At 45.1% G+C, this 22,659-nt stretch overlaps 1 protein-coding gene across 2 annotated transcripts in view; it reads left to right on the forward strand.

The window, feature by feature from the left end:
- ATP7A (ATPase copper transporting alpha) overlaps positions 1-6,414 on the forward strand; it is a 30,847-nt gene extending 24,433 nt beyond the window's left edge. For both annotated transcript variants that reach the window (XM_040614095.1, XM_040614096.1), the window contains exons 20-23: positions 243-446; positions 1,021-1,138; positions 1,656-1,758; positions 2,564-6,414. In XM_040614095.1, the coding sequence (XP_040470029.1) occupies positions 243-446; positions 1,021-1,138; positions 1,656-1,758; positions 2,564-2,840 (702 nt within the window). In that variant the 3' untranslated portion in view covers positions 2,841-6,414. The remainder of the gene's footprint in view (positions 1-242; positions 447-1,020; positions 1,139-1,655; positions 1,759-2,563) is intronic.
- The last annotated feature ends 16,245 nt before the right edge of the window (positions 6,415-22,659 follow it).

Genomic DNA, 22,659 nt, shown 5'->3' on the forward strand with positions numbered 1-22,659 from the left:
AAAGCCAGCCTGTTGTGAAAAATGGTAATTTAAATTCAGAATAAAGGGGGAACAAAAGGAGCCTTTTTGAATGGAAGCAGCAGCTTCAACTTGGAATTCAGAGCTCTCTTCACACTGCGATGGGTTTGGTCCTTAGGTCGAGCGATAGGTCTCGGCCTTCCTAGTCACATCATTAAAAGCAGAAGCTTTGCTAGCTAGTAGAAAAGCTGTGAGACAGCTTTGTACTTCCTCTCTCTCTTTAGGTTGGCATCACCAAAGTGTTCGCAGAGGTTCTTCCCTCCCACAAAGTAGCCAAAGTGAAACAGCTACAAGACGAAGGAAAGCGGGTGGCCATGGTTGGAGACGGTATCAACGACTCCCCAGCTCTTGCTATGGCAAATGTGGGAATAGCTATCGGCACGGGTACTGATGTAGCCATTGAGGCAGCTGATGTGGTTCTAATTAGGGTAAGAAATTAAGAGTGCTTCATTAAAATGAGATGGTGAGAGGGGTCGGAAGGCCCAGGATGTCTTGAATGATTCAGACCGCTGCTGAGGTGTACAACCTTCATAAGCCAGGAGAGCTGGGGCAGAGAAGAGATTGTCGTCATCATGTTTCAGTGTAGTGACGATTATCCTATGAAGGAAACTTCCCCGTTTTCTGGGTACTGTATATTGTGGAGGTAATTAAAGTTTGGGAGTGGGAAAAGGAGAAAGCAACCTGACCTTTGGCAAACAAATTATATTTCGGTACCTCCAAGCTTACAGTCGCTTCTTCCTACACGTCAACACCACCTTGACAGGAATTGTGGTCAGTGCCTAGAGCTGTGCACGTCATTTGGATTGCGATGACGTCTGGAATAAATGGAATTGGTGCTGATAGATTGGGCTGTGCAGACAGACTAGAGCAGCCTGCAGAATGCTCACTATGTGCAGCCTGTAATGTCCAGGGTGTGGTGTTAGCTTTAAAATAGGAGTATGATGATGCTACGTATATGCGCTTTTTTTCTCTGAGCTCACCAATAAACATTTTAACTTGCAGGATGACTTGATGGATGTGGTAGCAAGCATAGATTTATCGAGGAAAACTGTGAAAAGGATCCGGATCAACTTTGTCTTCGCTCTAATTTATAATCTCATTGGTGTTCCAATAGCTGCTGGTATGTGAACAGTTCCCTGCAGTAATAAGACCGTGCTTAGCGAGTAGGAGATGGCAGTGATTTACTGTTGTGTGGAAGAGTATCCATTTTCTGCATTTCTGACTGTCAGTACGTGCACCGTGCTCTGCCTGGGGGTGTTGCAGCGGTATATGTGCCCTGTCCTCCTCCTGCGTTATGGCTATTACAGATATGCTCAGCACATCAAAATAACTTTAAGATAAAAGGCTTATTGAATGAGCCCGATCCTGTGAACAGGCAGTTTACTGCAAGGCAGGCAAGACATACCTGCCTCTGAATGTCGGGCTGCGTACGTGACGCGTCCAGCTGTATCCACCTGGAGGCTCTGGCTGAGGTACAACACAAATAGTCGTGTATTAAATATTTGTCGCTTAACACTGAACCAAAATTATATTTATTGACATTGAAATACAGCTACGATTAGACAGTCCATGTGGAATTGTGTGTGTTAATGTATGAAATGCTGTGCGCCTGCTGTGACCTTACCGCTGTTTTCCAGGTGCCTTCATGCCCCTTGGTTTGGTTTTGCAGCCCTGGATGGGCTCTGCAGCGATGGCTGCCTCCTCCGTGTCTGTTGTGCTTTCTTCTTTGCTGCTGAAGATGTGAGTACGAACCATTTTATAATGGGGATTTGAAGCTTGGGTCTTTCTCTCTGGTGGCAAAAAACCAAGTGTGGGACTCCGACAAATTTTGAAGACCATCAGGCAGGGCTGTGTTCAGCAGCACTCGGTTTTCCTCTTGCTTGAGGAGTCGGTTGGTCCGACGCACTCCAGACAGTAGTGTTTATAGTGTCACTTCTAAAGTGAAATGTACAAATCAGAAGTGTGTTCAGAATGGGAAATTCCTTAGTGGCCTGTGTGTGTTTGTGTGCGATCTTGTGGGGACACGCTGGCTTCTGGGACCGTGCAGCTGTACACGGCGCGCTGGCACTGAGGATTGTTGCAGCCGGTGAGCCAAGCTGCCACATTTGTCACTGCGTTACTGTCCCTTACTCCATGGTGTTAGGGGTAGCGTAGCCTTGTGGTGGGAATTGTAACCTTTGTTACCACACGAGGTTTTGGAAGGAGAGTGGAAGAGCTGGTAGGTGATGGCTACAGTGTTCCGCTCTCAGTAGATACGTTTTGCCAGTGTTTTGCAGATGCTCAGCCCCACCGGAGCAGTTAAATACTGAGCGACGCACGTCAGCTTTACCGGTTCCTCAGAGCCCTGGCCAAAAAGCACTGGGTTAGCTTATGGTTGTATAGGAGCCTTGCAAAATCTGAAACTTCATCACTGTATAATTGATCAAATGATGAATGTCTCTGGCTTGTGCACGATCATAGCATGTAGGCTAGTTCCCTCCCGTATTTCAGTGTACCTTACTCCAACCTGAGACATGTTATCTTTGTTTTTTTCCTTTTTTTTTAGGTACCAGAAACCAAGTTCTGAGAAACTCGAGGTCCGGGCCCGTGGCCAAATGAGGCACAAGAGCCCGTCAGAAATCAGTGTCCGCATTGGAATTGATGAGATGGGGACGGGCTCTCCTAAACTGAGCTTAATGGATCGGGTCATCAATTACAGTAGAGCCTCTATAAATTCTCTCTTCTCAGACAAGCGCTCGGTGAACAGTGTTGTTCTTAACGAACCAGACAAGCATTCACTCTTGGTGGGAGATTTTGGAGAGGATGATGACACGGCATTATGAAAGACTCGCCCCTCCCCTCCCACTCTTGCTAAGCAAAAAAAACCCAACCAAAACAGCTGTCTAGAAGTCTGTGTGTGCACTGAGCATTTCTGGAGGTCTTTTCAGGTGTACTACTTTTAGTGTGGAAAGCTGGTTTTCCAGTGACTTTCCAGGGTCTTTGTTGGTTTTTTTTTTAACTAGACTTACCAAAAAAAATGGTGCGGGGGCTGTTATTGCTCACACACAGGCCTGTGTTACCATTCCATGAAGCTTGCAGTATAGCATTTTTTTTTGGCCAGATGTCAGAATACAGTTAAGGAAACTAAGGAACCAGAAACTTTTTTCCCAGCCTTATCACAGACTGCTTTGTGCATTGCCAGGTTTAGTACTGTGTTAAAAAATTACAAATTACTGCATCTGCAAAATACTGGAAAAATACTGGAGGTTCTGCGTTTGCAGATAGATGTGCCTTACTTCAGAACTTCCAGGACCCCTCGTTTCCATAGCCCGCCTTCTACCAGTAATGGTTCCTCTCAAACGCCTTTTCTTTTTAAAACACCTGGTTCCAGCTTTTCACACTCCTAGCTTCAAAGCATCTTGCTGTTTGTGATCTGGATTCCTGCGGGGCAGAGGTAACTGAGAGGTTTGGGGTTTGCTTTCCAGCGTCGTACCCACTTTTAACTCTGTGCATCCGAGCCCCGCTACACTCCCAAGGTCGTCTGCTGGAAGGTGGAATAGGTTGGGAGGTTTGCTTGTTCCCAGCCTCGCCTAAGCCAAAAACTCCTGCAACGTCCGAATGCAATGTGAATGTGAATGGGTATTAGTGGGAACTTTTCGCTTTTAAGAAGGCAACAACGTAGGTAGTGCTCACTAATGGTCTACCAGCACTCCTTAAATGAAGCAGGGTAGTTTGGACCAGTGCCACGCAGACTGCCTTTTAAAATCTTTGCAGTTCAGTCTTTGCAGATACCTAACACCATCAAAGAGTTCATGATGTGTGAGATACTGCACTGACATCAGTTGCTTGTGAAGGTAAGTGTCTGTAAACCAGGAATGGTCCAGAATCCACTCCATAGATTGATCCAGACCTCCTTTGCTTGGGATGTTCAGATCCAGGCTTTGTGAATTAAGACAGTCTTCATTTGTTACTGAAATGAAGTATCAAAATGCAAATTTTAATTGTTAATATTAAAAATATTCTCAGTGAGAAAAAGTTGGTCATCACCCTGTAACTTGCTACCTGTTTCTTACTTAACAAATCTTGTTCTTTGAATTCTCTGCTGAGATGGCTGTAGGAAGCGATTGCTGGGTTGAATAATATTGAATTACATGATGAGATACAGTCCGTGGTGTAAACGTGTAATTCCAGGTTGTGCTTGTAGAGAAGTACTCACTTCAGAGTGCAATAAAGAGATCTCTGTAATGTTCTAGTCTTTAACTTGAAGTCTGATGTCAGTGCATAGATTATGTGTGTAAAAAAAGTTGTAAGTAAATAGCTTTTGCATTTTATCTGAGAACTACCAGGAAAATACCAGTGTACGGACACCGGAGAGCTGTGCTATGGAACATGCTGTTAGTAAATCAGTACACTTCTTACGCTGCTGTGAGGAGAACAACATAACTTGTTGCTGCCGCTAGTTTAAGAAACAAAGTATTTCTGTTGCAGGATTTAGGTTCTTAATATCTCTATGTGAATATAGATATTTTTTAAAATTAGATTATAGCTATATGTATGTATTGTAGTGTTAAGAAATCCTGAGATATATTACTGCAAAGCCATTCCATAAGATGTTTTTCTCTGTTTTCAGCAACAAAGCTGTTCTTACAAGGCAGATATTACCTAAAAACTGTTTGTATTGTGATGAGGTTTTAGTGCTTTGCAACAAGGCAAACTGTTTCCAAAGATCTCCATTTCCTTGTTTATCCACGCTCATTCTCAATGTTGTTCTTGGCAAGATTCTGCAATTGAAAGGGGAATATTCTCTGTATTTTCATCGGGATTGTGCTCGTGGGCGGTCTTAATCGTGAAGACACAAGGCGGATCCTAGCGTGTTTTCAGACGGGAGTTTTACCGCTGCAGGTGCTGGCGTGGCACGTCAATGATGGGCATCATGCTCTTACCACAGGAAACAGAGGAGTAACTTAGGGTTAAATTCCTGGCTGGTAAATAATGTGTCATGAAGACTTTGTTAAATTATTTCCGAATATGTTTTCAGAGTGCTTTGTCTTTGACCTTTTGTCATCCAAACTGTACATAGGTTGACTGTTTACAGTGGAGTGTTGGCTTTATCACTAGCTTTTTTCCAGTAGACATGTTTTTCTAGGCTCTTCCATTTTCTGTGAAACCCAGTTATTTGATCCAGTTAGATCAAAATAAGGCTACTTTGCAAAACCAGGACCCTTAAGAGGCACAGAGATGATTATTGGGGAATAAGGAACAGTAAAATGCTGGCTGAGAGGGAACAGGCTAGCAGCTTGCAAGTACAGCCAGAGGATCAAGCTGGAGGAGGAGGACGTACCTACAGATCAGGATCAGCGTTAGCCCAAGAGCGGGCGGGTGTGAGGTGGCTGTGATAAATCTGGGCACGGACTGAGATGGAGCTTTTTAACTCGAGCAGCTGTTGGGTTCTGGAACAGTTTATGTTAGAGCAAGCATGGGTGGAAAGCAGATCGCTGTTGTGTTTCTGAGGAGTATGAAGTGATGCCAGAACAGCAGCGGTCCGGGCTTACTGACCCAGGAAGCCCCTTTCAATCCAGTTTTCCTCTGTAGGAAAAACTGTCTGGGATTTGTCTTTTGAACTTGAATTTAGTACATGGTATGTTTGAGTACTGTGTAGCTCATCAAGAAATTCAGAGTCCAGATCTTTGAAAACAGGTTGCCTGTCCAACACCCCCCCCAAGGGTGTGATACTGACTTACAGAATGTTCATCTTGTGATTAAAATACTACAAAAGGTGCTTTATGTTGAAGAACCAAAAATCTTCCAGTTTGAATGTACAATGCAAGTGAAATAAAGTGGGAGCTAAATTTCCCAAATGTGAATGTTTTGATATGTAAATATGTTACTCATGTTGGAAACAGTTTGGATTCAGAAACCCAAAATATCACTTGGAAACACAGAGTTACAAATGCAATTGTATTACTAGTTTGTCTATTGTATTGTTTTCTGTAACTATTATTTATAAAACCTGTGCTCTATTTAAAAAACAAAGTACATATGCTCTGCTCAAGGCTTTAAAAATTGCTCTTTGAATCTTACAAATAAACTTTTAAAAGAGTAGATACTCAAAATTTTATACAAAAAAAAATGTGAAGGTGACAAAACACAATAGAAGCAAGCATCTTTATTTATTAAAAAGTATGTTTATTTTTTTTTGCTTACAACTTCCAATGAAATGTTTCAAACAAGATCTTTTTTATTGAGTTTTGGTATGGGGAATGGAGAAATGAATGCTGGTGTGGAATGTTGATTTAGTGCTGTTACATTTCCTCACACCTAGAAACCTGTAGCCTCATACTTCCTTTTCTTTTAAGACTGTGCCTCCATCATCATAATGGCAATTGTAAGCTATATAATAAAAATGTAATGTCCAAATACTGTTTTAAATCATGTTCTTCAGTCTCCTTTAAATGTTTCTTTCGCTGACTTACCAGGTTCTACTGCCAGCTGTACAGGATGTGCCCCCGTCCCTTGGGCACGCGCTCAGTTCAGAGGGCAGGCATGGCACCACGCACGGCACCGGCACTGCGGGGACACGGGACATCCCGGCCCGAGGATGAAATGTGCTCTGCAGGGTGGAGGGCCCCGAGAGCAGCTTTGTGCGGCACTCGTCCTTCCCCTGCCCCATGTAAGAGTGCACTGGGTGAACTGGGAGAGGCGAAGCCACTGTTGTTTTTTCTTGTTCAGCAAAAGGCTGAGGATCAGGGTTTCTTAGTGTGTTTCCAGCGCTGCTACACTGCATGACCTCGAGCGGGACATTCAGCCCACCTGCAGCTGTAGGGCTGTTGGCAAGTGGTGGTGGTGAGAGGTGGGAATTGCGGAGTAGCCATCGTGTGAAGAGCACTCCTCTGTTACAGATCCGTGGAGTAGCTGAGGCTGGAGAAGACTGCTGGAGGTCACGTAGTTGAAATCTGCTGGAGCTGGTCACCCAGGACTGAGATTTTTAATATCTCCACAACCTCTTTGGGCAGTCTTTTTCCAGTCGTCAATCACCCTCACAGTAAAAAAGTGTTATCTTGGGATGAAATGTCCTCCCTTCCCATTTGTGCCCGTTGCCTCTTGTTCTTTCACCGGGCGCTGCTGGGAAGGGGCTGGCTGAAGCGCAGGGGTGCAGGCAGTCGCTCCTTGTCCTGGAGGAAAGTGCCAAGTATGAAGCGGTGGGGAAAGTTCCACGTGAGTGCTCCTATGTTCTTCTCATGGGGATGGCCGGGCTCCCATCCCCAAAATAATCATTTGGGTCAAAATCTAGCGCAGATCTCCTGCCAAAGCCTAGATCCTATCCTGAATGGTGCTGGAAGCAATGAGGAAGAGCAGCAGCAGCTTCTCCCCTTCTTGGCCTGGTTAGAAGAGCTCCTGGCAGCCTGGCTGGAGCCCGGGTTGTGGTCTCTGATGGCCAGTGCATCTCTAGAGGGGCTTTCTGCCTTCATTTGGTCAGGATAGAAAAAAGTGCAAAGCCTGTCCTCCTTTAAGCTGTTTTTCTCATTTTCATTTCCAAAAAACAACCTCGCTCTGTGCAAAACACTCCCTGTGCTTGCCAGGCTGCCCCTCCACCATGCCTTATGCCAGTTCGCGGGCAGATCGGCCAGGCTGGCCTCTGGAATTCTGCGGTGCCGTTTTTATTGTACAGCCAGAAGAGAAGAGTGCCTTTTTGATCTTTCTGGATTGCTTGGGCTGGGATCCCACAGAGATCTGCTTTCTCCTGGGACCTCAGCTCACCTCTGCCCAGTGCCGGGTTGGTCTCACTGGGAGGTGAGGGGGAGCTTGGAGTGCGATGCTGCAGGGTGAGGACCTCCCCTTGCGTGTCCTCCTCCAGTGCCCGGGATGAGTTGCTGCTGGGCTGGAGCTGGGTGGGAAGATCCTGCTGTCAGCGGGGAAGAGCCCCCGAGACCGTGCTGCTGGGGTGTGCGAACGGCGAGGCGGATCCCTGAGCTCGCTGTAAATAAGCGCGGCACGGCAGATGCCGGCCGCTGTACGGACACGCTTAGTGGCCACTGATTCTAGGCAAAATGAGTCTGTCTTCACTAGCCCTGCTGTTGTGCAGAAGGTTTAAGTCTGCATCCAAGGCTTTCCAAGATGAAGAATTTTCCTTTCAATTAAGACACAGCCCTGTAATTTCATCACCTTGGACTGACTCTCCTAGTGTGAAGGGAATGATTTGTCTAAGACCTCCAGTGAAACTTATCTAATTGAGGGAGGTCTGTGGGAACTCATGAAGAACGGACTGCAAGAGAAAGAACATAACGCAATACAACTAGTGGAGGTTTAGGCCACAAGGGCACTGCGACCTTGAGGCCTGTGGTTATACAAAACAGGGTGTAGGTCCGGTTATAACCGAAACTGTCAGCAAGCATAAGATTGAGGCATACAATGGAAAGTACCGAAGCAGAACTTGTAACCCTAGGAAACGAAGTAAGCAGAGTGAAAAGGAACAGCGAATAAGAAACTTAGCTTTTGCAATATGTAATCACTTTTGCAATATGTAACCAATGAGCTTTGTGCACGATAATCTTAGACTATGTATGCAGCCTTATAAAAGAAGCATGTTAAGAACAATAAAGCAGATCTGATCTGATTCCACCTGACCGGGTCTCCGTCTCTCAATCGCGGCAAATTGGTGACCCCGACGTGATACGTTTAAGGATCCGACGTGACGGGTCGACGAACCGCTTAGCTGAAGCGGCTTGCTGCGACTCCCACAGAACTTTGAATGATCTGCTGAAAGGAAGCAGGAGGCGGCCTGAAATCCCTCCGGAGTAGAGAGGTGAGCTGTGGGAAACATGGGGAATCAAGCGTCGGCCCCTGAGAGAGACGTATATGAGCTTATGAAAGCTCTTCTTAAAAAACATGGGAAGAGCATTCCTGGGCAGGATCTTAAGACAATTCTTAAGTGGGTTCAAGTTAAATTACCTGCTGTAACCGCATCCACTATTTTTACACGAGACCTTTGGGATAATGTGGGAGTGAAGTTATGGGATGCGGCGACTACGGGGAATGCTGAAGCACAGCGTATGCTCCCGTGGTGGAGAAGCATTTTTGAGGTTTTAAAAGCCCAGGAAAACATTCATAAGAAAGACTCAGACAAAGAAGAAGACCCCCCCCCCGGTGTCCCCACCGTTACCGGAGGGAGCAAAGCCCTCGGCACCACTGACAGTATGCGCCGCGGAGTATCCACCTGAAGACGACCCCTTTGACCCGGGACCCATAGACCCTGAACAGGAGCCAGATTTATACCCCCCCGACCCACATGATGTGTGGGCCAGCATTAGACGTCAAGCCTTACAGGAGGGGGAACTGGAGATTGCCAAAACGATAGTGGCTCCTGTACTCTATCCGCGAGGCGGAGGGCGAGTCGGAGGGGGCCAATGGGAAGCTTTATCTTTTTCGGTAGCTAAGGAACTGCGTCGTACTGTTACTGAACATGGACTTTCTTCACCATACTTTGCAAGTTTGTTATCTTCTGTCTTTGATACATATGTTATGACTCCACATGATTTAAAATCTTTGGCGCAGCTGCTCCTAACACCGACTCAGTATACTTTGTGGGAGGCCCATTGGAGGGGGGGACTCCAAGCGCTCCTCTTAACTTATGCGGGTCATAACAACAATGCAATTGCTGTATTGACTTTGGAACACCTTACAAGCACGGGAAATTTTGTTGTTAAAATTGGCTGTTGAAAATGCTAATGCAGATTGCAGAAAGCTTTTAAAATCTCTCCCGAATCAAAACCCTACTTTAGTTGAAATGATCGAGGCATGTAACAGAATCGGTACTGTAGATTATAAATTTGAGGCCATGGCTGCTGCTTTTGCAGCCATGCGTAGCCAGTTGGGGAGTTGCTATAGCTGCGGTAAACCTGGTCATCTAAAGAAAAATTGTCTGGCTACTAAGGCTGGCGCTAAGCCCAGAGTCCCAGGAATTTGTCCTAGATGTAAAAAGGGGCGTCATTATGCTAATCAATGTCGGTCCAAGTATGATTTGCAGGGACAACCAATCCAGGGAAACCGATCTCGGAGCGCGGGACAGCGACGCGCGCAGACACAAATAACGCCGTCACCCTTCAACAATTCCCAAAGAGGAGCAGCAGCAGCGCCTCAAGTCTTCGCCCAGCAACAACCGGCAGCGCAGGATTGGACCTGGCAACCGCCCACACAGTAACGTTACTTGACTCCTCGGTTCACTTATTGTCAACAGATGTTTCAGGACCCTTACCCCCAAAAACACAGGCCTTATTGATAGGGAGGTCTTCTACAACATTATCTGGTCTTTTTGTATTACCAGGTGTTATTGACTCTGATAGTACCGAAAACATTAAAATCATGGCATGGACCCCGTTTCCTCCCTGCACGGTGCCGGAAGGTAGCCGTATAGCACAACTGATCCTTATGCCCACAAGCAAAGATTGTTTAAATTTGGACCAGCTCCAACAAAGGCAGGGTGGGTTTGGTTCAACTGGGGACCCACAAATTTTATGGGTACAGTCTCTTTCTCAAAAACGGCCTATGTGCCAATGTACCCTTATTCGAGGGGAACAAAAAGTAGTTTTGAATGGGATTATTGACACCGGAGCCGATGTTACAGTAATATCTCATGCTAAATGGCCACCGCTGTGGCCGCTAACCAATACTCCACAGGCATTAGCTGGGATTGGCGGAACTGGCAAAAGCCACCAGAGCCTGGAGCTGATCCAAATTCAGGGCCCAGAAGGGCGTATTGCTTCTGTTAAACCTTTTGTGTTACCTGTTCCCATGGTTTTATGGGGACGAGACGTGCTATCACAGTGGGGAATGACAATTCGTACCCATTTTTAGGTGGGGCCATTGAAATGCGCGACACCCTTAAATTAACCTGGAAAATTGATGCTCCCATTTGGGTGGATCAATGGCCCCTACCTTTAGAAAAGCTTCGCGCCCTTCAGGACCTGGTCACAGAACAACTCGAAAAGGGACACATTGTGCCTTCTACCAGCCCTTGGAATTCTCCTGTTTTTGTTATCCGAAAACAGACTGGCAAGTGGCGCTTGCTCCATGACCTTAGAAAAATCAATGACGCCATGGAAACTATGGGGGCCTTGCAACCTGGACTCCCGTCTCCTACAATGATTCCCAGAGATTGGCATTTAACTGTTATTGATCTCAAAGATTGCTTTTTTAATATCCCCTTGCATCCAGATGATGCTCCTAAATTTGCTTTTTCAGTTCCTAGCGTCAATATGCAAGCTCCATTGCAGAGATATCAGTGGGTTGTGTTGCCACAAGGAATGAAAAATAGCCCGACAATATGTCAATGGTATGTAGCTAAGGTACTTAACCCTGTCCGAATCACAATGCCTGATGTCCTATTGTATCATTATATGGATGATATCCTAGTGGCTGCACAACATCACATAGTCATGGAGAAAGCTGTAGCCCTTGTCACGGCGGCCGTTAACTCGGCAGGCCTCTGTATTGCGCCAGAAAAAATTCAAAAAACACCCCCGTGGAAATATTTGGGCTGGCGCATAAGAGCCCAAACCATAGTTCCTCAACCTTTGCAGATACAGACTGATGTAAGAAATTTACACGATGCACAAAAGTTGTTAGGAACAATTAATTGGGTTCGGCCTTTGCTAGGGATTTCTAATGCAGATTTGAGCCCTTTGTTTGAGTTGCTCAAGGGAAACACAGATTTACGTTCTCAACGCCGTCTTAACCCTGAGGCTGTTACCTCGTTACAGAAAGTTGCTACAGCCATTGCTTCTAGACAAGCACACCGATGTGATCCCAATCTCGCTTTTTCTTTAATCGTTTTGAACCCAGCTCGACAACCCTATGCGTTAATATTTTAATGGGATCCACAAAAATCGGATCCGTTGTTGATTATCGAGTGGGTCTTTTTATCTAACCAGTCTATAAAAACTATTGTAACACAACACGAGATGTTTGCTCACCTGATAATTAAGGCCAGACAACGGTTGTTGATGTTATCAGGAACTGACTTTGCTTATATTTGTTTACCTGTGACAACCATATATCTGCAATGGCTTTATCAACAATCAGACATTTTTATGTTAGCATTAGCAGGTTATATGGGCCAGATTACATCCCACCCACCTTCACATAAGCTGCTTAATGCTAATTTTTGTATAACTTCTAAACCAAAACGAAGTGATCAACCATTGCAAACCCTTACTGTATTTACAGATGGATCTGGAAAATCACACAAATCAGTTATAGTATGGTGGGACGACCAACGTGAGCGTTGGGATTCAGAAACAGTCCCTGGCTCCCCTCAGATAGTGGAACTGGCTGCGATAGTTCGAGTCTTTCGAAAATGGTCAACGCCAGTTAATGTTATCACTGATTTAGCTTATGTTGCAGGAATAGTTGAGCGAGCTGAAGCATCTGTGTTGCGTGACATTCCGCACTTTGACTTATTTGCTTTATTACAAGAACTCGTTTTTCTTCTGGACTCTCGCCCTTACCCCTATTTTGTTATGCATGTCAGATCGCACACTTCTCTACCTGGCTTCATTGCAGAAGGTAATCGCCGAGCTGATCTTTTGACATTACCGGTACAAGTGTTACCAGATCGTGTAGCTCAAGCTAGACTCAGCCATTCTTTTTTCCACCAGAATGCTGGAGGCCTTAAAAGACAGTTTGGCCTTACCTCCCAGCAAGCATCTAACATTATTGCTACGTGCCCTGACTGCCAAAGATATTCTTTTCCGTCTGTTGCAGGCGGAGTCAACCCTCGAGGACTACAAAGTTTACAGTTGTGGCAAACCGATGTTACCCACTATTCAGAGTTTGGCAATTTGAAATATATCCACTCTTCTATTGACACCTTTTCAGGTGCCTTATTTGCTTCTTGTCATACAGGAGAAAAAGCACGTGATGTCCGTAAGCATCTTATGCGTGCTTTTGCTACATTGGGTATCCCAGTACAAATCAAAACAGACAATGGTCCTGCTTATGTCTCTAAAGCAATGAAAACATTTTTTGAATCTTGGGGTGTAACTCACACTACTGGCATCCCTCATTCTCCTACAGGCCAATCTTTAATTGAACGCTCCCATCAATCATTAAAACGTTTACTACAACAACAAAAAGGGGGAATAGGAGTTGTTACTCCTGAAGAACGATTACAGAAAGCCTTATATGTTTTTAACTTTTTGAATTGTTCTTTATTAGACAGCAATCCTCCAATAATCCGACATTTTAACACAAATACTTCACTCGAGATGCGAGTTAAAGCTCCTGTACTGGTCCGTGATCCAGAAACGGGTAAGATAATGGGGCCTTATCCCCTTGTTACGTGGGGCAGAGGCTATGCTTGTGTTTCCACAGAGAGAGGCCCCCGATGGATCCCAGCAAAGAACGTGAGACCATTCCGTGAACCCTTACCACAAGTTTCGTCTGAAGATTCTGAACAGCGTCTAGGAGAACCTCTCGCAAAAGGAACAGAGCCTGAGGACTCAAATATTTTAAATGAATAGTCGCTATACGCGTGAGTGCCACGAAGTACTCTCTGGGAAAGTTCTTTGCAACTTGTGCGGACACTGTGACCCTTGGGTGTTATGTGTATGTTATACTTGTAGCAAGGAGTGGTGGTGCCGCTTAACTCATTCTGGGCGTTGGTGTAATCTTTGCCTAAAGAAAGAATTTGATACAGTGAGACTGTTACTTATAACAGGGCATGAACCCTTAGAAAATAGTCGCTTTTTTGATTATCGCGCTGACTGGCAAAGAGTGATTATTGAGAGGGCTAAAATCATACAAATTTGTGGTTTAGAATGTAGTAAAACTAATTTAGTACCTGCTATTTGGCTAGTCTCGAGAGAAGACTGGGAACGTACAAAGCAAAAGTGTGAAAAGCGGTTCGCCTGGAAAAGAAAAACCAAGCGATAGAACTGATCCTATAAAAGGAAAAAATGAAAATGATTAAGAGTAGCTTTAGCATGATGTGCCTCTTGGCAGGTATCATTACCTCCATCCTCGTTAGCAGTACAAAAGCTTGGGAAACCCTCAAGCACATAGAGGAGAGAAAAAATCTGTGGGTCACTTGGGCGGAAAAAATCAATCAGAGTAGCCTTTGTCTCTCAATGGCTACTCCTTCTGATCCTTTTAGAACGTGTTTATTAGGAATCCCTATTAACATGAGCCTGATAAACAACTCTACTATAACTCTTGACCCTTCTGTTGTCACTTGTGGTTTCCGTCACCAGCCACCCTTTAGGACACCTCTGTGTTGTGACAAAAATAATATTACCTTTAACGCTTCTTCCCCCTTTATGTCATGCAATAGCTCTCTGTGTACCACAACTAGAGAAATACAGGAGTTTAACCTCTTAGGCTCTGCCCCCTCAGATCTATGTTTTTGGTTTAATTCTCATATTAGTCAAGATGATCCCATTGATGTCACGTCATATAAGCCATACAACGTGACAGCATATTGTCAAAAGAATGTTAGCCTTACAGCAGTCACGTCCAACGCAGTGTTACAAAATCGTGCCGCAATAGATTTTCTACTTTTAGCACAAGGGCACGGATGTGATGAGTTTGAAGGAATGTGCTGCATGAACCTTTCTGATCACTCCCAATCAATACACAAACAACTTTCTATTTTAAGGGATAATATGAAAAAACTTCGAGAAAGTAGTGATCCTTTTACAGATTGGTTATCTTCATTAGGTTTGTCTGGATGGTGGATTACAATTTTGGAAAAAATAGCTGTTGTAATAATAATAGTGTTATTGTTAGTTTTGCTTTTGCCGTGTGTTATGCAATGCTTACAGAAGCTGATAGCCAACTCTGTAAAACGAGTTCTTATGGTGCAACAAGAAGGGGGAAATGAAGGGAATGATTTGTCTAAGACCTCCAGTGAAACTTATCTAATTGAGGGAGGTCTGTGGGAACTCATGAAGAACGGACTGCAAGAGAAAGAACATAACGCAATACAACTAGTGGAGGTTTAGGCCACAAGGGCACTGCGACCTTGAGGCCTGTGGTTATACAAAACAGGGTGTAGGTCCGGTTATAACCGAAACTGTCAGCAAGCATAAGATTGAGGCATACAATGGAAAGTACCGAAGCAGAACTTGTAACCCTAGGAAACGAAGTAAGCAGAGTGAAAAGGAACAGCGAATAAGAAACTTAGCTTTTGCAATATGTAATCACTTTTGCAATATGTAACCAATGAGCTTTGTGCACGATAATCTTAGACTATGTATGCAGCCTTATAAAAGAAGCATGTTAAGAACAATAAAGCAGATCTGATCTGATTCCACCTGACCGGGTCTCCGTCTCTCAATCGCGGCACTAGTGTGCCCAAACAGGTGTGGAAACTGTAGCACTTGCGGCTTTGAAAACACAGGCTTGTGGCACAGAAATAGTAACCAAAATATTTAGGTTTGTTTAATTTAGGCCTTCAGTTATTTTGGGTTAAGAGAGCGTGTGAACCTTCTTGTTTCAAATTAAACAGTCTTTTTTTGGCTATGACTGAATTAAAAGCAAAAAAATTGCTAGAACACTTTTTTTGTGTATATATCCAGCTACGGTTTTGCAGCAGATTTTAGTGAAGTGGATCAGAAGCACCTTGGTGTGCAGCCTCAGGCTTCTGTCACTGCACAGGACGGATGCAGTGCCTGCTGCGTAACTTGGGCGGGGAGGTCTACCTGAAGCTGTAGTGAGTCCCCAAGGCACAGAACACGGCTCTGCTCAGCGCAAGATCAAACATCTGTTTTTAACACCTTTCGGTTTTCAGCAATTTTATAGTCACGAGGCTAAAATGGAACAAAATGGACTCTATCAATGAAAGTGGATCTTGAGATCTGGAAATATCTTTATCTTTTTGAATCTGATAGAGAACAGCTTGTTTTCGTGAGTCAGTCCAGACTGGCCGAGCTAGCCTGCAGTGTCAGGGTAAGGTATCACGCATCAGCAAACCTGGCCTTTATACCTGCTGCCCAGAACACAGCCGTATCTCCAGATTATCTGGTGTCACCAATGGGGTTACCGATCTTCCACAACTGAAAGCCTTTCGTCTAACACACCAGAGCATTTCCCTTACAAGCTGTACTTCCCAGATTCCAGCATCTTGGCAAGAGAAATACAGGCATCAAGTTAGTTACCCTGATGTGCAGCTGCACAACGTCTCTGAACAGAAAATCCACCAGTTTAACACATCTGGATCTTAAGGGTATCTCAGAAGGTTACACAGTTTCAGGGAGGATCACTGATTAATCTGAAGGACCCTGATCTGGATTCATTGAAACAACTTATTTATAACAACCTGTATTTTAAAAAAATCAATCAAACAAATCCCAAAACTCAGATGCTCGTTAAGGTGCCAGGAATCCCTAAATCCTGTGTCAAGGGTTCTTGGGAACAAGGTGCGGTACAAAAATCTCTGCATTCATCTGGCCAACAGATATCATCTGTGATTCAGGTAATGGACAAGTTTAATAGATGAAATTTCTAATTCTGTAAGACTCTCCTGGAATTTGAAAATGTCAGATTTCAGGGAAGGCGAGGCAAGTCAGTGATGTTTCCAAAGTGAAAATAGAGTTGCCACAGTAAATTCTCTTGCAAGCCGCTGATTTCAGTTTTACAGTAGTTCACCACAGCACCTCATATCCCATGGTGGCGGCAAGCACTTGTGAGAGAGCGAGCAGAGCTTTCACATTCACTCGTACTGTTCTGGTAGTAAGAAATAAAAAATTAAGGTAAACTATTTGGATTAAATATGGGTTCGTTTTACCCTGTATGAAATCAGTGGAGCAAACATCAGTTTCTAGAGCTCTGATGGAAAATGATATAGTAGATAATAGTAGGATTAATGTTATTCTAAAACCTATTTTCTTCTGTGGTATTACAGAAGCACACGGAAATCCCACACCCCAGCAGCCTCCCGTAGCCAGCTACTCCGCTGGTTCGTATCGGAGCCTCTGCAGCTGCTGCCTGAAACATCCTGCTCTCAGGCTTGGAGTCCATTTTAGCAGCACACAGTTCCTGCATAGATTTTTATTTTTATTTACCACTCCCTAGATGCTTTCCTTTTAATACAGCTACATGATCTTAAGAGGCTCTTTCTTCATCTCTCCAGAGCAGTTTGAAAGCCCTAAAGGTCAAGCTTTGATTCAAGAATCAGCATCTGTCACAATACCAGAGCTGTGCTACTGGCAATGCTGGGGGGGTTTCCTGGATCACTTTGGTAGCTGTGAATTTATATAATGTCTGCTAAGTCATGAATGAAAACCGCTGAAGAAGTAAGACACTTTTTTTTTGTATCCCATTAAACACCTTAAGGCGAGTTTGTGAGCTCATGCCCACATACATGCTTGGCTGCAAGAAAAAGGAGACGCTGTGTACGGAGTGGGGTTCTTCAGCATTTTCAGCTTAACCCTCCATCCAGTTTTATAGTAGGACAGACCTGAAGCCCTTCATTCCCTGCTAATCACAGAAATGAGATTGCATACAATCATTTGCCAACCTGCTGACGTTAGGCAGGTGATGGGAGCAGCCAGGAGACGTACATGTTTATTCTCTGGCTGCAGCGGTGCTGGGAGTTTGGAATTTTGCCTATGCTTCAGGCAGTTTTCTCCCCAGTGCCAGACTGATGACTCAAGCTCCATATCCCAGTACATCGTTAGAAGGAAGAGCTGGGAAAGATTACAACAGACAAAGCTAGAGCTAGTGAGAACGTACGGGATTTGTGTTCATGCAAACTTTAATCTTCAGAGCAGTAGTCAGTTTGTGGGTATAAATCTCAATATTTTTGCCTAATTTGTCCTTACCTAGCTGGTAATGCTCGCAGTGCAGCAGTGCGTCACGATCACATACAGAGGCAGAGGCCCTGCCTCGCTTTGCAGGGCAGAGACGTTTGCCAGCAGGTAACTCCACTTTTTACTTAGGATAAAAAGGTGGAAGCTAACCTCATGCATGCACACTGTGAGAAACTACACGGCATTTCTTTATCTCTAAGTCTCTGAGAGTTCCACAGAGCCATGGCTGGCTGACAGTTTACAGAGTATGTAAACGAATGTTCCTGCTGTAAAATGCTCGAGTTCAAAGCAGGTACGGTCACTGCAGAGGTGACTCGGTAGCCATTCATGGTGAGTGCGGATGACCTCTCCTCTGTCCAGAGGCCCGACCTGCAGGAGCAGCACAGCACTCCGAGGAGCTTCTTCCCGTTGGCAGTTTCAGAAGATAAAAGCCGAGCAGAACTGAATCTGTGCCGCCTCCTGTCCCCCCTCTTTTTTACTTGGCGCTGGGATGGCTGTCCAGTGGGGTGTCACCTCGGCAGCCTGCCTACCCCAGAGCACTTGAACCTGGGTTTGTGCTGTAAGAAACTGCCCTCGTTAAGGAGGTATGTGAGAAACCGAGGAGAAAATGACAAGATCTGATTATTCTTTCACAAGATCTGATTATTCCTTCAGCGCTCAATGGTTTGGGAACCAAGCAAATTACAAATTAACGAAGCAGACTTCTAAGTTCCAAAGTTTAAAATAAGCACAATTCAAGAAAAACATTTAAACATGATAAAGCAAAAACCATATGAATGGGTCAGGCAACCTGAAATAGGGAAAGAGCATAGAAAGAGCACCTGGCAGATTTTTGGGGAGGAATTTTCCTGCTGAGAGGCAGAAAAATCTTTCCATTGCACCTTTCAGGCATCATGAAACCATTGGTTCAGTATTGGTAGAGCATTAACATTTCCCACTGAGTTCTTACCCACCTTGCCTGGAGAGCCCTGCTTCTTAAACACTCCAAAACCAGCATCCGTTTCGCAAGAGGTGGGGATGCTGGGGTGGCTCCTGGGCTGGGGGGAGGCAGGGGGGCAGGTGCTCCAAACCACTCTCACCTCTGGTTTATTCTAGTCGCTGAAAGCACAGTTCAGTGGCAAATCTATTAGGAGGGTGTAATTGGGGACCTGTCTTTTTATTAGTTGGTGATTATTGTTAGACTAATTTGTTATGCATTTTTTAAGTAGGCAGTATTAAAAGTCTAAAGCAAAAGACAGGAGATGATTGCATTAAAACAGATAAATATGCAGTTAAGATAGATGATGGCAGTATGCCTGATATTTATATTGAATATGAAAATACATGCCCCCAAACACCATCAGCTTTGATTATCCAAGAAAATCTGTATTACAAATCAATTCCATAAGTTTTAAATAATAAATTAAAAACAACACAACAACTATTGTATTAAAACTTCATAGTGAAATACGTGATATGTGTGTAAAAGCCTTTTAATATAAATGGTCTTGCTCAAGACTCATTCAGTGATGCTTTATTTCTGAAATGTAGGCATATGAGGTTGAGAGTCAGCATTTGTGGAGGGGGGGCAGGGGGGGAAGGGAAAAAAAAACATTTCTCAGTCTCCCTCCTGAACTTCCTCCATCTCTCTCAAGAATGCTCTCGTATCTTTCTTACAAGATACTTGTGGTTGAGTATTACACTATGCAAAGTGAAAAGAAATCTTAGAACCTGTGCTGAAGCGTGGCTTTAGGTGGGAGCTTAAAATGCAGAGGGGTGGTTATAAAAGCAGGAAGTTTCTGAAGACTGGATCATGTGCTACAGATGAAGATGCAGATTACTGGTCTCCAAACCACAGCCATTCAGTTTGATTCGTATAAACGTGCACAGCAAGTGATCTGTCTAAACTTGCCACGATTCCATTCCGTTTGGCTAAACGAAGCAGGCAGGACCGTACAGGGAAGCACTATGTCAGTCTAAAGTACAGCTTTGGTTTTGTATTCCTAGAAATCACTTCCTAGGATGGTCACAGGTCTAACACCAGACCCTCGTTCTTTTTGTTACCAGCCCTTTGCCCTGCTGGCTTTGTTGTACTGGTTAATTTAAAAGTAAAGGTTTTGAACTGTTTGCAAGGGCTTTTTTCTTTAAATATTTGCAATACATTCTAAATATTTCACAACAGGAGGGAAGGACAGAAAGGTGACTCGAGCATGGGAATGAACTTTGAGTCTCAAACACGTGTCTGTAATACTTCCCCTTTCTTCGTATCTTCTTTATAAAGCACAAATGCTGGTGCCCTGGCTGTATCCCATCTGGAATTATGTTCTGCCACTGCAATTTCTCATCTGACATCCTCCCTGTTCCCGTACTTCATGTTCTTCCCCAAGAAAAATGGAGAAAAAGCAAGCAAGCAAGCATAAAGCTAAAGTAAGGCTTGTGAACTATGGCTGCAGTTCTGCCCAAAGCAATGATGTCTGTAAGAGCACCAAGCTTCTAATTTCAGCTGACTACACACTTCCTATATAATACTCTACTAGCCTTTTAGATGTATATAGTTGTAGTTGAGTTAGCCCTACTGAGTAGAATGTTCTTCGTCATTTTTATTTATTTATTCTTATTTATAGCTTGCTTAGTCCTTTACTCCTGAGTGCCGCCTTCTAACTGGGGATTAGCAAGTGTCCCACTGTCCCCTGTCCCCTCTCCTCAGTCAGCTGTGCTATTGAGCTGCCTTCCACCTTCCACTACTGTGGGTGCTCAAGTCACCGTGTTCATGCCACTTCCCGTGACGTTTCTCCTTCATGCTTTCTTACCCCTAGGAGGCGGCATGCAAGCTTTCTGAAATAAAGCCTTGTACTAATGAATGAATCCATTTACAGGGGAAAGTAAATAGGTGCTGCAAGGATGCGGTTGTAGACTGCAGCTGAAAAAGGCCTTCCTTTCTGAGTCAGCATCAAGGAATTTAACTGTTGCCTTTGAAGAAAGCAGTACAGCACAAAGTAGAACAGGGAGAAGGAAACATTGATTTTAGAGCAGTTAGTTACAGCTCTTCTGGATCTGGAGTACTCCTTCCTTACCTTCTTACCCGGAGTCCCTTTAGTGTGAGCCATTTGATCACCTGCTATCAGTTGTGCCTCAGGCTCTGTGGGTAAAAGCAGCTCTTACAGCTGTCCTTGTGTGCAGGCGATCCCCACTCCTGAGAGGGCTCTTTTGCTGAACAAACCCTGGAAAAGGATCCAAAAATGGAGCACTCCCAGGCGCTGGGAAGGCTGGATTCAGGACCAGTTTAGGATTTGACTCAGGCTTTGGTGAATGTTGCATTAGCACCGACACTTTGACGTCCCTGCCCACTGGTGGTCCTGCAAGTGTGGCCAGGGGTCCTCTGGTTTACAAGGACCCCACTGGCTACTGCAAGTTCAGGGCTGGTTTACTAATTCACAGGACGGACCCTTGGATACACTTCAGATTCACTCGGCAGTCAATATTGACACCATTACTGTACCTAATTTGATTTGAACCCTGCTTGTATGACTTATAGCTACAGATGATGAACTACCACGACACACACTGATAAACTAAAGTGATGTGTGCCTACTCTTCTCATCCTAATAGGTGACTGCCTAATTGGTGATTTCACACCACCTATTAGTTTGTTCCCAGATGAATTATTTCAGCTTTTGTTGCTGTTGGGATTGCCATGTAACTTGGGTAAATTGATGGCTCTAACCTATCCTGGAGGCCCAGCCATGCTCCCCCAAGCCTTCTGGTAAGTCGTGCAGGAGGATGCTCCCGCTTTTCTGCCCCAGAGCCCATGCAGGGTGGACCCTTTCAGCCATGTGTGAGCAATGCACTGGTTTGGCTCTTTACTTATCTTTGCATTTTGTTTCTTGTAAGTGCATGCTGTTTTTTTCCTGTTTTGCCCGCACTTCACTTGCCTGTTACAGGCTATTCCTCTGAGTTTGCCCTTTCCTGTCAGCAAAGATTTTGTCAGGCACTCAGCTTGTCATCACAGTTTTCTCAGCAATATCTGCATCGTTAGCAAGTTTGGCAAAAAAAACCCTGCCAGCAGACAGAGGGGCCTAGCTGTCCTATGGGTAAAACCCAAAAGACGGTGAGCTCCTTTTCCCACAGCACGCAGCCCCATTCCACGGCCTTACAGGCCGCATGCACACCTGGGACAGGGAATTTTTGGACAGCCCACACAGAGCATACATCTGGAAAGTGTATCCCTTTGAACAGTTGTCTTGAAAAGTATTAATCTACGTAGGTAATTTAAAAATACCCTGGGGTTTCTCTTCTCTTGTAGGTGAGCGGTGGGCTGAGGCCTGCCTGCCCCACAGGGCCTACCCGCTGCCTGAGGGCCAGCCGCCCTGCACGCCACCTTCACCGAGGTTCTACCCCCTAGTAAGATCCAGAATTACTAATTTGGACGTTAGAGATTAGAAATGAAAGGGAGTTCATGTCAGTGAAATCTGACCGAGTATTTAAGGAGGAAACAAACCCGGCAGCCAGCTACCCCTGAAGCCGGGAGCCCGACGCTGCCTGCCGGGACTGCTGTGTGCTAGTTCCAGGAAAAGCGCGCTCTACGGTGCGCTCGCGGATTTCTTTCTAATTCTACAGTGAAATACATATTTAAATTGACGGGCGGAAGCCTAGCGGGCCCCCGGGGCGTGGCGGGCGGTGCGGAGCGCCCCGGTGCGCAGCCGGCGGTAACTCTGCCCTGAGGCGACCGGGCCCGGCTGCGTGCGGGACGTGACCGGGCCTCCCGCCGCAGCCCGGCCTCCCGCGGGGGAGGGCACTCTGCGGACGGGCAGGCGGCTCGACCAATAGTGACGCGCGGAGGGTGGTGCGGCCCAATCGCTGACGGGCAGGGGCGGGGCGG

The sequence above is a fragment of the Falco naumanni genome, chromosome 14 (assembly GCF_017639655.2).
Source record: "Falco naumanni isolate bFalNau1 chromosome 14, bFalNau1.pat, whole genome shotgun sequence".
Lineage (NCBI taxonomy): Eukaryota > Metazoa > Chordata > Aves > Falconiformes > Falconidae > Falco > Falco naumanni.